This window comes from Hirundo rustica, chromosome Z (genome assembly GCF_015227805.2).
Source record: "Hirundo rustica isolate bHirRus1 chromosome Z, bHirRus1.pri.v3, whole genome shotgun sequence".
NCBI lineage: Eukaryota > Metazoa > Chordata > Aves > Passeriformes > Hirundinidae > Hirundo > Hirundo rustica.
In genome coordinates, this window is record NC_053488.1 from 57,338,013 (window position 1) to 57,354,905 (window position 16,893).

The following is a 16,893-nucleotide window of genomic DNA, read 5'->3' on the forward strand; positions in this document are numbered from 1 at the left end:
TTCAGGAAGCTGTAGGGAGTGATAAGGTCACCTCTGAGTCTCCTTTTCTCCAGGCTAAACAACCCCAGCTCCCTCAGTTGTTCCTCACAGGGTTTGTGTTCCAAGCCCCTCACCAGCCTCGTTGCCCTCCTCTGGACACGCTCAAGCATCTCAACGTCCTTCCTAAACTGAGGGGCCCAAAACTGGACACAATACTCAAAGGTGAGGCCTGACCAGTGCTGAGTACAGGGGAAGAATGACCTCCCTGCTCCTGCTGGCCACACCATTCCTGATCCAGGCCAGGATGCCATTGGCCCTCTTGGCCACCTGGGCACACTGCTGGCTCCTGTTCAGCTGCTGTCACCAGTGCCCCCAGGTCCCTTTCCTCCTGGGCACTGTCCAGCCACACCTTCCCCAGCCTATAACGCTGCAGGGGGTTATTGTGGCCAAAGTGCAGGACTCGGCACTTGGACTTACTAAACTTCATCTTGTTAGACTCTGCCCATCCATCCAACTGTTCCAGATCTCTCTGCAGAGCCATCCCACCTTCCAACAGATCAACACACACTCCCAGCTTAGTGTCCATAGATTTAATACTGTGTTGCCTGGGGAAATATTTTTTGTGTATGTGTTATTTTCCTCCACCCTTTGCTCAGTCTTTTCCTTAGTGGTAATTATGTACTCTGAGACTAGGCAGTGTGGTAATAGGTCAGCACTAGAGCTGGTGGTGTTTGATGGCCCAGATCAACAGGACTGTGCCATTTCTGATGGTTTCTCTTTTATTTTATTTTCAAGACTTGTGCTCCTTAAATATGCTTAAAGAGAAGCATTAATTTCTCTGCACTGTATGAACTAAGCAAACTTTCTTTTACAATGTTTTCAGATGGTGTAGGTGTGAGAGTTTGACATGTTTTGTTACACTTAGCATTTGACAATGCAGAAGTGTAAAATATCTTCGTATTTTTCTCACTTTTTGGGTGGTGTCTGTGATGTTTTGAATTGTCTGGTAATATAAGCCAGTTTCTTTCCAGGAAACCAATACACAGTCATGTCTCAGGAAAGAGATGTCATATGTTATCCCCTGGTTGTACAGTGCATATGTTTCCAGTTTCTGACCATGTGGGCTTGAATGAAAACGTGGTAGCGGGACAAGTTAAAAGTGGTGAAGGAATACTTGAGGGGATGGGAGATGTTACTGACTGTTCAGCGGCTCACTGCAGTCTGCATGCTGGGGTTTGCTGTCCACATCTGTTTGCTCAGTTGCTCTGTAGACATAACCAGGCTTGCAGGTATTCACTGTTTTCACTTGGAAGCTGTGCAAAGTAAACTTTTTAAAAATTATTATTATTTTTATTATTTATTGTTATTTTATTTTAAGGTGGTTTAGGCTGATGTCACCAGTATAAGAAGTACTTGCTTGCTTGCTCATGCTGTAGGAAGGGATGCATGAGCAGAAACCTGGATTGTGTGCAGTTGTGCTACTCTTGCAAAAGAGTGATATGCAAATAGTGCAGTCATCCAGCAGATGGGTAGCAATGAAATATCTGAGATACTCCAGCTGAGTCTGTGCATTGGGAGCTTCCCTTTTACTGATGGGCTGTAGGCACATGCTTAAGTGTGGCTCTGACTAAAAGCAGTGTTGAATAATGGATTTAAAATCCTGCATAATACTCTGTTGAAAGCTGATATGCAAGAAGTTTGGGAATAGTGAGACAGCAGCATTTGTAAATAGCATGACAAATAACACACTTGTACAGATGGAGCTCTTGGTTGTGTATGTTGTGAGAACTTGACTGTTACTGAAAGCACTCTGAAGCAAGCTGCAAAGTAAAATATTGCACCATTCTGTGTACCGCAGTACGATTGCGAAAGTGGAAGGTGTTCTTGTCTGGGACTGACCATCAGGAAGAGATGCCCAGTCATGAGTTCTTTTAGGAGACCATAGCATAGGCGCAGGTCAAAGGGAAACTTGGGAAAATGCATAGGAACTTCCAAGCAAATGTGGTTTAACAGTTTGGGTATTTTGTTCTTTATTCTACTCTGTAACTGCATTTGCAGAGTAAATTTTGTGCTGTATTTGTGACACACAAACTGTACTCCTGCAGCCAAATATTGCGTTCTCTGGGACGTAACTGGCCATACAGACAATTACTTTGCAGGCTTTTGTGTGGTACTCTGTCCTAGGGTGACTCCTAAACCAGGACATACTTTCTGAAGGCTTTCACAGAGTGGGAATAAACAATCCAGTAATTTGAATCAGATTATCAGTCTGTCTTTCAAAAGAGCTTAGTAGCTGCTCTACAGGATAGAAGAGATACTTCTTCAGCTAGAGAATTTCAAATAGCTCATGAAGAGGGAAGGAAGTATTGCAATGGTTACTCCTGTTGTAATGGAAAACTGTATGGTAAGTCTATAGAAGGTGCCGAGTATCTCTTTATTCAGTCAGTTTAATTATTTTAATTTTGTAATGGGTAAAACAGCAATTCTGCTGTCTTTTTCCCACCCATCCTAGGGGTGACCTGTGTTTTCACTTGAGTGGGATAGTGGAAAACCTTTTATAATTGCCAAAGTGAGGTTTGCAAACAAAGCAGAATGCTTTGTACAACACAAAATATGCTTGAAATATGACACAAGTGTTTCCAATGGCTGCTGTAATTTTTTTTTTTTTTTTTTTTTTAATTGTTTCTTTAGAGATCTGGCAGTACTTTAGGAGGCCTTGGTAGGAAGAATTGTGGGAAAATTATTTTGTAAAACTATTTCAAGTCTTGCACAGCCAGTCTGGATTCAGTTGATTTAGCTGAGTAGTTGAAAAACTTTTTAACTGTTGATACTACTGTATTAATTTCCTCACTGTAACAGAAAAATGTCCTACCTGAAAAATTTACTAGGTTTAAGTAGTTGGGGTTTCAAAACATTAAAAAAAACCCCCAAAACCTCAATGCTGAATCAGGTTTCTTAAAACATTTAATTAAGAAGCTAGTCCAACCTTTGTTTAGCTAGACGTAAATACACATCTAAAACACAGAAATTACTTTCACTGCTGAGAGATGATAGTTGTAAGAGTGTAGGGTGATAAGTGAAGAGTGTAAAAGCACAAGGTTAAAGCAAAGTGTTCCACATTGTGCATAACAGGTTGAGCAGTTAAGTTTGAGAGCAGAGGATTAGATTTGTCAAAGAACAGAAAGAAGAACGCTGAAAATTCATTTGTTATATTGAACAGGTGCAAGAAGCATTTCTGGAGGACTTGTAATAATTTTTGCAGCCTGGGATAGCTATTCCAGTTAATGTTTCAGCGCTTTCCTTGTCATTGTGCATACTTCTAGAGATGATGCATTGTCTCCCATGAAAGGGTAATCTAGCCTGTTCAATAGTAGCAGCTTTTTTTCCTTGAAACAGTGAAGTATCAGATTTTGCAGCATGTGGGACAAAAGGCTCCTTTGCTACTTCTCAGAATAAGATTACAGTTGTCACGTTTCTCCTTCATCAGTGTGCCTGACACTTCAGAGTATGGCTCAGACTTCCCTTTGTTAATTGTACAGAGAGAGGATCTTTGTGCTCTTCCATTGTCAGTACTTTTTATTTTTTCCTACACTTTGCTGTTTAATGCACATGACTTATGCCTAAATCCCCTTCAGCATTTAGTTTCAAGATTTAGGTTTCAGTTAACTGAAACTTGAGCATCCTTCTCAAAAGATTTAATCTGTAAGAAACGTTAATCATAATGAGGGAAAAAAAAAAATGCCAGTTTTGTGAATACTCTGTACAACACTGTTTACTGGAAAACCAGAGAAAACAGACAAATGCAGGTTTGTCTCTTAAACTAGATGAGTGTGCTGAGTTAGAACTGCTGCTGAGGTTGGGCCAGGTAGTGATGGCACTGGTATGTTTTCCCTTTGGTGTGCTTCAGAAGAAAGATGGAAACAATACTGAAATAAAAGCAGCACTCACTTCTGGGCCATAGGTACAGAGATCTGGAGCAGTCATGTTGCTTCCAGGCTTTGTGTCCAAACCCAGTCATCTCAGCCGAAAAAAACCCACAAGGTTTTTTGAATAACGTGTAGATGACTTTCTTATGGAACCATTCCTGATATCTTTATTAGCAATTGAATCTTGCTGTGAGTAAATTAGGAGCTTGCTGGCTCAATGCGCCTCAGCTTATTAAAAGTGTTGAATAAGCTGCATCAGCATGACTAGAAATAAAACAGTATTTGGTATTTCAGTTTAAACAGCTTTTAGGGCTTCCAGTGTAGGAGGCAGGCTTGTCCTTTTCAGCATCTTTTCCATAAGGGAAAGTGAGGAGTTTGTTCAGCTTCTGTGTACAGAAAAAATACATTTAGACATTCTTTGCATAACTGTGGAGAAATAGGGGTTGCTAGCTTTCTCATTGTTCATCTGATTTGTTAACCTCATAATACAAGTTAACCATGAAAATACTCTGAAAAATACCCAAATACCCACTGGAACTACAAATAAATGGTCTGGGCTGTTCCCACACCACATGCTTTTGAGTTTAATTTTGTTGAAGACACATATGCTATTGCTCCATGCAGTTACACCGTGGCAAGTGACCAGTAGCAACTGAGTAATAGGTACTTTGTAAATAGTCACAGCTTCCGTGACTGTTCTTGACACACGTGGCTCAAAGTTGCCTTTTGTTGTTGTCTTCTTTTTTTGTTTTATGCATTTTGATCTGTATTCTGAAAGCCTGTCTCTTATTCTTTCCCCTCTGTGTGTTTGTGTTCCAGTGACTTTATAACATGCACGGCACTGATACCAGGGGGAGCTCCCCTGCATTCCTCCGTCCTCAGAACGGGAGCAGTCACAGATCTTCGGGGTATGTCCCGGGGAGAATTGCCCCTCTCCGTCCCCCACCGCCTTCGCAGAGCCACGCTGCAGCAGAATTCACCTCGGCGAGACAAGAAGCCCAGACAAGACTCCCGTCCTTACCAGTGGAGCAGCACCACCGACAGGCAGAAGCCAACAGGCATAAAAATACTCTGATTTGCTCTGCCATTTCTAGCCTTTCACTTTTTATTGCACTGGGGATTTTTTTGGGAATAGCTTCAAAATATGCTCCAGATGGTAAGTTTATTAAGAAAATCATCCTAGAAGTTATGCTACTTGTGAATATGACTCAATAATTCAGCATCAGGATTAATGTTGAAAGTTAATAGGACACTCACTGTGATTTTAAGATTGAAGGAGGCAGAGACTGGGGGAAAAGATCAGCTCCTTTTTTTTTTTGTTATCAGTGTTGTTTTTTATTACATATGGTTTGATTTACTTACATGAAACAGGCATAGCAGTAAATAAAGATTATTGGTGAGGGGAGAAAGAGGCATGAATGCTTTATAAGCATAATTATTTTTATTTGCAGAAGCTATCTCATAAGTTCACAAATTGTAGACAAAACTAAATCCTATCTGTTTCAGCAGTAACTAGGGAAGGTAGTAAAAAAATGTAAAAGTAAAATAATTTTAAAATCTTTTAGAACCTAAGCTAATAGTATGTGTTTGATTTGTTTATATGTAAATTGGGCAGGGACCTTTTTTGATCCATTAGCCCTGATTTTGTTTTTGCTTTAGCTCATTTTAGAAAACTGGGAACTTTTTTTGGAATTTGGAGAATCTCTGAAACTTGTCAGTGGTTGTAAAGTACCAACAGGTGATGTGATCACAAAGTACATCCCTCTAGCCCAGTTACTCCTAAAAGGTGCTGTGAGGTGCAGTTGCTAAATATTGGTAGTACAGTTTGGAATGTGGGTTGTTTGGGTGTGTTTGTTTAGAGTTTTTGGCTGTTCTTAAGACAGTAAGGTATCTAAAAGCTAAACAGGATTTTGAATTGAAACTGTTGGCTACTGTAATGACAGACTTCTCAGTGGCTTTTGACATAGTAATTAAAAAGATGTTGTTTCCAAAGTCAGTGCAACACAGGCTGAACAAATCAGATAACCAGCTGGAGATTTCAGATGACAGTACAAAATAAAAGCACATATCCGACTGAAGTGCTCTTGGTGGTGACTTGCTTGAGATACTTCTTTGGGTGAGGTTACTGAGCTTTCCTAATGATTATGAGGGAAAATAACAAAACCTTACGGACTAGTAAATGGAAGATTGTTCTTCTGTTATGATACAGATTGCTGGTAATGGGTACATACGCAGTAAGTACTTTTGTTGCAGGCAAATTCCAGAGGAGACTGAAGGGTGACTTACCCAGTTAACACTCAAATACTTTGGAGTGCAGCCAGGCTCTTCTTGGTTCTGTTGAGCAACACGACGAGAGTTAATAAGAAGCTCCACCTTAATATGAGGAAGAGCTTTACTGTGTGGTTGACCATGCACTGCAACAGATTGTCCAGAGAGGCTGTGGAGTACCCCTCACTGGAGATACTCCACAACTGTCCGGATACAATTCTATGCAATGTGCTCTGGGATGAGCCTGCTTAAGCAGGGAGGCTGGACCAGGTATCCCACTGTGGTCCCCTCCAGCCGTATTTAATCTGTTGTACTGTGAAACGGACACAAGAGAAACTCCTACAGGCACTAAGGAAAGCCTGATGTTTTAATCTTGTATGCTTGTCACAGAAACTCACCAAAAGTTCCCCGACAGGTTGAAATGTTAATGTGCATTAACATGAGCATAATAGCTCTGACCAAAGCACGTGTGGTACTGCAACGAACTACACCAGTTCCAGTTAAGTGTACTTTTCTTCAGAGCTAGTTAGAAATCCATATTGTTAGAATTTTTAATGTCTGTTTAAAAGGCAGTGGAAGGAATGTGACATTTGGTAGTAAATGCATGTAAATTCTAAACCTCCAGTGTACTTTCCCCAAAGGGAAGATGCTGCTTGTCAGCATTTCTGTTCCTGCTTGTCAGCTGGTTTCTTTTTCCTCCTTGCTTCTGTATTCCTGACATCTACTCCTGACTCATCTAAGTAGTCCTGAACACTGGAGGTCAGGGAGAGCAGTGGAAATGCAATTTGCTTCCCCATTTCCCCAGGCTTCTGATGAGGGGTCAGAATGACAAACTGTGGAGAAAGGGAAAAGCTCTTCAATCTTGCAGCACTCAGCTGGACCTTGCCCAGGGTAAACAGGATCCTCAGAAAATTTAGCTGCCAAAGTCTGATAAACTTCTGCTGAGCATAATATAACACTGATAAGTTTTTCCCAAAGGCCTTAAAAGTTCCAGACATAGTGTATAAACAAGTAGTAAGTAACCATTTAGTTGTATCTTGAGAACTGTTCCCTGCCTGTCTTTTTCTCCTGTCAAATTTCATATGCTTGTTCCATTAAAGGTTCTAGCATTGGGGGTTTTTTGTTCAGGATGCTTTCTTGTGGGTGGGGTGGTGAACTTCTCCTCCACCACTTGCAGAAATTTTACTTCTCCCCCCAGCTCTAATAGAAGCCACTAAACCTGAAGGAATGCTGACCCATTTTTACAGAAATGTTTTGAAGCAGAGGCTTGACTTGAAAAATTCTCAACATGAGTGGCTAAATTTGGCAAGGTCATCACTACCTAACGGTTTCTGGTCTGTACTTCTGTTTTTATTTAACTTTAACTCTAAAGGTAGTAACTGTTATCTGTAAAATCTGCTTGGTCATTTTGGAGATAACATATGGTGAAGTTCTAAATATTTGATGTTTTCATGCAGCCCACCACAATTGCTAAGGGAGAAATTCAAAGTCCTTGTGCCAAACACATCTGATCTGCTTGCCAAAAAGTTGACCCACTATGCCCAAGAGCATGTTTGCGTTATAGGAGTGCCTGTTTCTGATTCTGATGGTTTGCTGGGTTGTAATATAAATAGATTTTAAAATTATAATTTTTTTAGTTACTGTTTTATGCATCTTCTTTCTGATTCAACAGAAAAATATATGGTTGCTAGATCTGCTCTTCTGTGAATCACACTAAGCAGAAGTCATCAGGTTGCTGACTCATGGTTTCCTCACACTGCCCTTTGCTACCAGCCAGGAAATAAGCATTTCTTCACAGGGCTTGTGTGTGTCCTGTCTGGGGAAAAGGGTTAGGGACTCTGCATGAGTCAGGCAGTAGACTTGCTTTTATCTGGTGAGTGCTTAGCATTCTTGCTGATTGCAGTTCTCCTTGCATTTCGGCTTTCCCTCGTGTTGAATTATATTTTCTAAAAGCTGCTTTCATAGGATTCTCGCAAAAGATTTAATTTTGTTTTTATTTTCATAATACTACTTGTATGCCTTCCACCCTTTCTGCAGTTTGCTAATTTTTCCCCACTGGTAGTCAAATCTTGGTTTATGTGGCTTTCCTGAGTTGGGAGGAATTTGAAATGTGGGGAATTAAGACCAAAGGAAAAACATTTCTGTTAGCAAAACTAAGACTGGCTTGTATTAAAATTGTAGCTAGGTTTTGATTTCTTTAGATATTGCAAGAATGGACTATTTCTGATAGCTTTTTTGCCTCCAAAGCAGCACTTCAGAGGTGTAGGTGTATTTCTTCAGAAGACAGGATGTGAAAAGGTTATTTTGGCTGTTAACCTCATTTGGCCTGCTAACGTGTTTATTTTGGCAACTTTTTAATTGTTTTTTGCATAGGAAAAATATTTTTAATATTTAATTTTTAAATATTAATTTTTAATTTTGTTAAGATAATCCAAGGAATATACTTTCCCATTTATGTAGTGTGTCTATAGTGGCCTCTCCTTCTCTGGCCATGTAGCTTAGTTTATAGCCTGTGTAGTGCCACAGCTTTTAGCAAGGACTGCATTTGTCTCTGCTCTTGTGTAGTTTGTAGCCTGATATTTAAGCTGACTTCCTAAGGGATACAAATGTTTGTTAGAACCCAATGTCTCATCTCCTGGGAAACTGCTCTAGCTAGTTAGATTTTATACTAAATATATTAAGGGTGTCTTGTCTCTCCTGCAAATTTCCAAGGAAGGAATGATTTGAATGCTTAAAAGTAAGAAGGGATCAGCATTTCTGACAGAGTTGAGATGTTGAGGAGGCGAGATACTTAGATGCTTTACAGCCATGTTAGTCTAGTTAGCTGGCCTGAGCTTCCAGTGCTCAGTGTGATTGCTCTCTCTCTGACTGCATTCCGCTTATCTCTTCTCATCTACTACAGTTGATCTAGCAAATAAGAGAAAATCAGATGGGATTCAAAAGTATCTATGGTCAACAATGTGTGGTCAATAGTAGTTTAATTCAGAAAAATAATGCCTTCCTACCCCTGAGACTTCAGCTGGTTTTGGGGTGTCTTTTTGGCTATTCAAATACAATAACTGCAGTATTGAAAGCATAGAAGGATGTGGGTGCCTGACCCATTCCTACTTGTGTTCATCCTAATGCCATCTTGATTGATGTGATGATGTTTGTTTTTTAAAAATTGGATTTCACATTGTATTGCAGAGAATTGTCCTGATCAGAATCCTCGCCTTAAAAACTGGAGCCCTGGGAAAGATTCTGAAAAACGAGTTATTATCAAAAAAGGGGATTTGTTTCGTCTGACCTCAGACGCTACAGTACACTCTATAGTTATACAGGATGGAGGTATGAAATAGCAAGATTAACACCTTGCTTCAGTGTCCTTCATATTTTTACTTCTGTGATTGCATAAAAACATGTTGAAACTTCATCATCTTGCAGCCTACTGACCAGTTCCCATGCTTTCATACTTTCCAGCCTTCTGCCAGGTCAGGTATATCATTCAAAAGATGAGTTCTCTATGATGATGCTCTAGTATCTTTTCAGTGCAGCATTGATGTAGTTTCCTGTGCAGTATAGGAAAACAAGATTGTTTAATAGCCTGTGTGGTACTAAATCTGTTTGTCCTCCAATGGTAACTGCTGTATATTAGTAATCCTAACAAACAGGCAGAAAAAAAGTGTATTCTTTTTTCTAAGCAAATTCTTAGAAAGATAAATCACAATTGGTAACAGTTACTTTCCCAAATATTCTTAAATATATATAAGAACATAACTTAATTATGCTTAATTAATGGGTGTGAAATACCTGTAATTTTTCTGTTGTTCTTACTGTAGAATTTGGTTGAGTCTCTCTGAATTTTGCTTTGATGTACAAAAATACTTTTTTTCCCTTTAGGTTTACTTGTTTTTGGTGACGATAAAGAAGGTTCTAAAAATATTACCTTGAGAACTCGATTTATCCTGATAAAGGATGGTGGAATGCTTCATGTTGGAGCAGAGAAATGCCGCTATAAATCCAAAGCAACTATTATTTTGTATGGGAAGTCAAACGAAGGTGCTGACGTGCCAGAATTTGGCAAAAAATTTATTGGCGTGGGCTCTGAAGGAACGCTGGAGTTGCACGGGCACCAGAAGGTATCATGGACTCTTCTGTCAAAGACTATATATTTCTCAGGGCTGGCCTATGGTCATTATACGTTTAAAAAGAATTTTTCCCGAGGACTAAATGTTAGAGTGATTGATCAGGATACAGCAGAGGTTTTGGAAGTGCTGAAGTTTGATACTCATGAATTTGCAGAGGAAAGCTTAAAGCTCCAGAATTTACTGAAGAACGGGCATCCTGGTCGCATTATTGCTATTGCTGTAGGAGATTCAGCTGCTAAAAATCTTTTGGAGGAAACCAGAGTGACTATTCAAAATCTTCTGGGAAGTAAGTTTGTTAGAGGATTAAGTTACAGGTAAGTAATTTATTTTCCCTTTTGTGCTGAGTAAAGGTGCAGACATGACATGCAGATTCTGCTGTGGGGGATTTGCTAAACTTTGACAGTTCATAAAGTTTTCAGACAATTCTTGGTGTTGTTCGTAGTGCTGCAGTAATAGTATTCAGTTAGCAGTACGGTGCAGAGACTGGTATCTGTGTGACAGACTTTTTTACTTACTCATAATAGCTTGCTTTCACTGTTCTTTCTAGAAATTAAGCTAAGACAGATAGGTAACAGTTGCTAGGGGAAGCTTTTCATTTGTATGACTTTAGGAGAGCAAGGAGTGGAACTAAATGATCTCTAAGGTTCCTTCCAACCCAAAACATTGTTTCTAAGGGATACTAATCCCAGGTATCAAGCATTTTATTCGTACTCCTGCACTGTTGAAATAAAAGTACATTAACTCTCCACTGAGTTCTCAAAGGACCTGACCTTTAAAATTGTTTTGTGGTTGAAATGCAGTTACAAGGTGTCTCAATATCTTTTGGCCATTCCTTTCACTTGGTCAGGATTTGTATGTTGAAACAGTAGAAGCAGTATGACAGGAGTTTTTAAAGCTGGAAACTTACACTGCTTTTGATTGCTCTTCATTTAGTTGTTGCACATGGCTTTTTGCAGTGCATGTTCTGAACTTGGCTTTGTGCCTCAGAGGGTTGTCCACACTACTCTGGACAAAACAAAGGATTGTGCCCAGGTGGCGAAAAAGGTCCTGATTAGTATCAGCAATAATGTGGCCAGCAGGACCAGGGCAGTGGTGTACTGGGCACTGGTGAGGCCACACCTTGAGTCCTGTGTCCAGTTCTGAGCCCCTTACTACAATAAAGACTGCTTGAGTGTGTCCAGAAAAGGGCAACGGAGCTGAGGAAGGGTCTAGAATGTAAGTCATATGAAGAGCTGCTGAGGGAGCTGGGAATGTTTAGCCTGAACTAAAGGAGGTTCAGAGAGACCTTATTGCTCTCTACATGCCAGGTGGGGGTCAGCCTCTTCTCCTAAGCAACCAGTGACAGAAAAGAGGACACCAGGAGAGGTTTACAGTTGAACATAGGAGGAATTTCTTAATAGAAAGAAATACTAAGCATTGGAACAGGCTGTCCAGGGAGATGGTAGATTCATCATCCCTGGAGGTGTTCAAAAAACTACTGGATGTAGAACTGGGTAGCATGGTCTAGTTGACAAGGTGGCCTTTGGTCAAAGCTAGACTTCATGGTCTTAGAGGTATTTTCCAGCCTAAATGATTGTGGTTCTGTGTTGGCAATACAAGTGAAAAGTATACCCAGTCTCCTAACTGCCTGTCAGTCTGTTCTGCTTCAATTGGGATGGTGTTGTGTAACTTCTTTGTATTGCCCAATGTTTTCCAGGAAATTGGTCATTTGGTTTTTCCGTTCTATTCTTATCCCTCACTATCCCCTGACATCTGAATTCCAGTTAGTTTCCTCCCTGTGCTTTGGCAGAGGCAGGCTGGCTTTTCAGTCCGGATGGCATGTTCTGACCTCAGTTCCTGTCAGGAGTACATTTGTGTCAGTGGCTGTGTAAGCACAGGGGTGTGGGATGGAATGCTCTTGCCTCTGAAGCAGTTTGGCCGAAGGTGCCAAGACCTGGATGTCCTATAGTAGAATACCACTTCCTGGAAGCAGCAAAGCCTGTGTGGCTTCAGATTGCTCAGGCTGTAGCGCAGCCAGCCCAGCCTGTCGTGAGAAGTGTAGGTTTCTAGCGTTTTTCTCTGCCCGTGACCTCCACACCAGTTTGTCTGAAATGAGGAGCTTCTTCAGCCTGTAACTGGGAAGAAGCAGCCTTTCTTCCCTTTCTGATTTCCAGACTGATTCTTGTCTGCTCTCCTTAGTCAGTAAAGGCTCTGTAAGGACATAGAATATTTTTGTTCTGCGGTGGAAAGACAGGCAAGAAGCTCTACCTGATGGCTTGCTCAGGAAAAGCAGGGTCATTTTCTTAAACCTCTAAAGCTAGTGAAAAAGATGTCAGCATGGAGGTGAATACACCATTACAGCCCTCTCCTGCAGCACCCAGAATGCAAAGCATGCGGCAAAATAACTTTATTTTTAATGTAGGTATGTGAAATGTTGAGTCTGTTTGCTGCTCCTACTGAAAGGCTGGCCCAGTATGTGCTATTCCTGTGAACATGTTTATGCTTAAGTATGGTTTAGCTTTCTGACCCCAATCAACATAAACATCAAGGTTTAAAATAAAGGCAACTGGATTGAAGGTAGCTTTAATGTCTGCCTTTGAATCAATCATTAGCAACACTCTGCAGTCCAGCTAGCTGGCACTGTTTTCACTTGGGGTGAATGATTCAACTTTAATGATGCAAAATTGTCTGGCTTTTTAATAGATGATCTCGACTACTTCCTTTGCACACATGGTTATGGCATTACAGAGCAGTAAAGGACAGCAAAATAAACTTGTTTTTTGAATACTTTTTTTGAACTTGGTGGCAGCTTTCTGTGGCACATGGTTTGCTTTTAATTTTCAAACACTCACACATCAGTGGTATATTATATTGTACAAGTTTGTTAACAGCATGCATTTCCTTTTCTGGGTCTGAGCATCCTGAGAGATTCAAAAGCTGTTCCCTGTCCAGCAGAGGGTCGAGCACCAGTGGCTGTTGCTGGCTATGTCCATCGCTCCTGGCCTGGGGAACACATGGTTCCCTGGAGTCCTGATAGCTCCTTTGGGGTGTTGCTGGCAGATGGCAGGGGCCTTATGGCAAGAACACCAATGCTGACTCCTGCTCCTCCTGGGCCCTGCTAAAGCCGTTTGGGAGCAGGATCCTGTGTGGCTTTTGTCACACATCTCTAGCAATTAACTTTTGGAAAAATGTGTATCTTCTTGATTGTTTTACTAAACATGTATATGAAAGTCTTCCCCAGTAAGAGCTCTTGTATTTGCCAATTCGTGTATAGGACACCCAGTTATTTTAAACTACTTTTCTCCACTGTTACATCTGCCCATTTCCTTCTATGTTTTGAAGTTGCATTTTAAAATTAATTTGGAAGAGCAAGTAGAAGGGTTTTTATGACTTCCTATGGTCCTTGTCTTTTCCTGGTTTTGTAAAGAATTTTTAAAGAGCCATTATATTGAAACATTTACTTTTGATTTTCACAGGCAAGCCTGGGCTTTAGTTGGTGTCATAGGTGGTGGAAATTCTTCCTGTAATGAATCAGTGAGAAACTATGAAAACCACAGCACTGGTGGGAAAGCTCTTGCTCAAAAAGAGTTTTTCACAGTGGATGGTCAGAAATTTGTTGTGAGAGCTTACAGCGAATGGAATGATGGTAGGAAAGTGTTTTGTGAAATCCTACTGTTGGGGGAAAAAGAAAAAATAATTTATATGCTTTTTTTTCACTAGAACTTCCAGTTGCAATTCTAATTTTTGAGTGGTGCTATAAGTTTTTTCTTGCTATCGATGAAATAGGAGGACAGTTCTTCAGTACTACCTATTGTCTCACTCTGTATACAGTATGTGAGCAGCATAATACTGACTCTTAAATTCTAGTATATTTAGATGAAGATAGGAATCTTAGAAGTTCTGACACTTTTAAAATTTATTTTAATAATTTGGCAGTCTTTTATAATTTAAATCAAAGCTTCTGTGATGTTGATTATGATACTAAAAGAAAAAACTATAGAAGCCAAAAGAAGGGTTTTATTATTGTTAGAAATTTTGGGTGCTGTTAGAGTGCTGAACTCTAGGCAGCTGCTCTGACACAAAGTTGAATAATAAGCTAGAAGATCTGCTACTTGCTTGCTTTTATCCTTTTTTCTTCTTTTTTTTTTTTTTAATTTAAGATATCTTTGATCTGAGCTTTTATGGGTAATCTTCTTTTTTTTTTTTTTTTTTTTTTTTTTTTTTTTTTTTTTTTTTTTTTTCCTTCTTCTTCTTCTTAGAATTACTAAAAGCTAGTGTGCTTTCCTCAAAAATTTTTTATGGTAGTCATTAATTTATTTGTTAGGCAGTTGAGCTATTTGGTACTGCCCTTTTATACTTCACTACTGCCCCGTGAGAATGTATAGACTTATATTTAAAAAAAAATCCACCAAAGTATATCTTTTACTTACTGGTGCTGTAGAGTTAGGTTCAAGAGTTAGCAAAAGCAGCTGAACTTAGGCAAAGTCATCATAAGCCAATGAAATTCTATGTGTGTGCAATTCAGTCTGCCAAACTGTTCTAGTTGTACTTAAAAAAGAAAGTCCTCTACTTTGTTTTCCACGTCCTTGATTTCATCTGTACAGTTTAGGATGGCAAAGAAATGTCACTTAAAACAAGCAGAGGTAGCTGGACCTACAAATTACTGCCATATGATGCTAGGGGTTTTTTTGAATAAAAAAACAAAACAAACAAAAAACAAAAAAAACCACACAGATTTTTCCAGTCACCATTAGTTTTTGTGTTTTCCCTTTGTTTTGTTTGAGATCCAGTAACTAAACAGGCTAAAAAGGCATCTCACACTGGCACATTTGAGGTCAGAGTTGTATTTTAGAGGGTTTTGGGGCCTGCAAAATCTCATAGGTATTTTATTAGTATCTTCTTGGGAATTGTTTCATATAAAGGTGAATATAATTTTTTTTTTTTTTTTTTTTTTAATTAGGTGTCCCAATATCAGGCTTCCAGGTGGAAGCAGTGGGTGGAATAATACTGAATCTTCTGGATGATGTTAGTAGTTGGGAGCCTGGAGACAGGATTGTGGTTGCGAGCACAGACTATTCAATGTATCAGACAGAGGAATTCACCCTCCTTCCCTGCCCGGAGTGTACCAATCATCAGGTTAAAGTCAAAGGTATGAGAGCAGTCACCAGCTGAAGATCTGTGTGAAATATGTATTTGCTGCTGAGCAGGCCCTTGCAGTGGAAGCAATAAAGGGCAGCCTTTTCTCAAATCGCTGTATGGCCTTTGTTGCCACATACATGGATATGTAATTCTCCTTGCTATAAAATGTGAGGTCTGCCTCACAGGTCACCATGATAACTTTTCTTTCTCATTTTTTCCTAGGCTCATTAAACATGAGCCTTTTTTTTTTTTTTTTTTTTTTTCCTTCCCCCCCCCCCAATTACGGTTAGGCTTGTTTTCCTTTCTTGGCTCCTTTCAGTCTTCACAAGTTCTCTTTGTATGTGCTTGAATAGCTGTTGTGGTCATTACTTGTTTCCTTTGCATTTAGTGTCATTCTCATCTTTTGAACTGTTATCATAATTTTTTCTGTTTCTTTTGTTATTAAAAAAGTAGAAATAAAAACAGGAAGGGAAAAAAAATTTGCAGTCTTTGAACCTGTATCTTTTTTTTCTTTTTTTCTCCTTTCCCTCAGTCTCCTTTTTACCACCTCCCCAACAAAATGGTTATGAAATAAGTGGCCCTTCCAGGATTTTGCCCTCACAGGATATCCCTGAGTAGTTGCAATCTGTTTTTCCTTTGGGCGTGATGCACAAGTAAATGGTCATGTATGTTGTTGACCATTTCCTTTTCATTATGTGAGTCATTCTCCTTGACATCACAAGAGCCTCCCAAGGGGCTGGCTTGCCAGCTGTGCTGGCGTCTCTGTTTTCCTTCTGCTGCTCCACACTTGCTCCATGGTGCTGCCATCCCCCTTGGTGTCCTCCAGCTTCTGGTGCGGAGCTTCCCTTCTCCCTCCTGGTGGGCTGCAGTATCAGTCCGTCGCACAAGCTAACAAGTGGTGTTCTGCAGTGTTGGTTTGCAGCAGCTCATGGGTGCTTTTCTCAAACTGGTTTTGTTCCGTTAATCTCTGCACAGTGCAACTTCCTCTTCTTCATTCTTAGAAGCTCTTCTACTTCTTCATTGGTTTTCTCTCAACACCCTCAGATTTCCCTGTCCACCTGTGCCTTAAGGGACCGCCAGTCACCTCTGGTGGTGAAATTTGCTTCTCACACATTTGTTAGCATGGGTCCGGTATGTTTTATTGCATTGAGAAATTTCAAGTATGAAGAAAGCATATTCACGTTTACCTTATTATATCATCAGAGAATACCAGTTTGAGTGAAGCTGCAGAGCTAACTTAGTGCTATTGAACGTGACATTTCCTTGGCTTTGTTCTTAATGTCACTTTGGGCCTAGTGTTTTAAACAGCAAACTTTTAACTGGAAGGTTGCATTATGAAGTTTAAGCAGTTTCTTGTAACCACTGAATAATGTGTATGTAGATTGTGTTTCATGTTGGAAATTATGTGCTGCGAAAAAGCAGCTGCTTTTAAGGTTTAAAAAAAATGTTCACAGGATTTACAATATGGTATAAAA

At 39.9% G+C, this 16,893-nt stretch overlaps 1 protein-coding gene across 5 annotated transcripts in view; it reads left to right on the forward strand.

Annotated features, from left to right (window-relative positions):
* CEMIP2 (cell migration inducing hyaluronidase 2) overlaps nucleotides 1–16,893 on the forward strand; it is a 51,035-nt gene that overhangs the window by 8,718 nt on the left and 25,424 nt on the right. For all 5 annotated transcript variants that reach the window (XM_040089757.2, XM_040089754.1, XM_040089759.2 and 2 more), the window contains exons 2-6: nucleotides 4,725–5,061; nucleotides 9,360–9,500; nucleotides 10,053–10,614; nucleotides 13,756–13,925; nucleotides 15,240–15,428. In XM_040089757.2, the coding sequence (XP_039945691.1) occupies nucleotides 4,737–5,061; nucleotides 9,360–9,500; nucleotides 10,053–10,614; nucleotides 13,756–13,925; nucleotides 15,240–15,428 (1,387 nt within the window). In that variant the 5' untranslated portion in view covers nucleotides 4,725–4,736. The remainder of the gene's footprint in view (nucleotides 1–4,724; nucleotides 5,062–9,359; nucleotides 9,501–10,052; nucleotides 10,615–13,755; nucleotides 13,926–15,239; nucleotides 15,429–16,893) is intronic.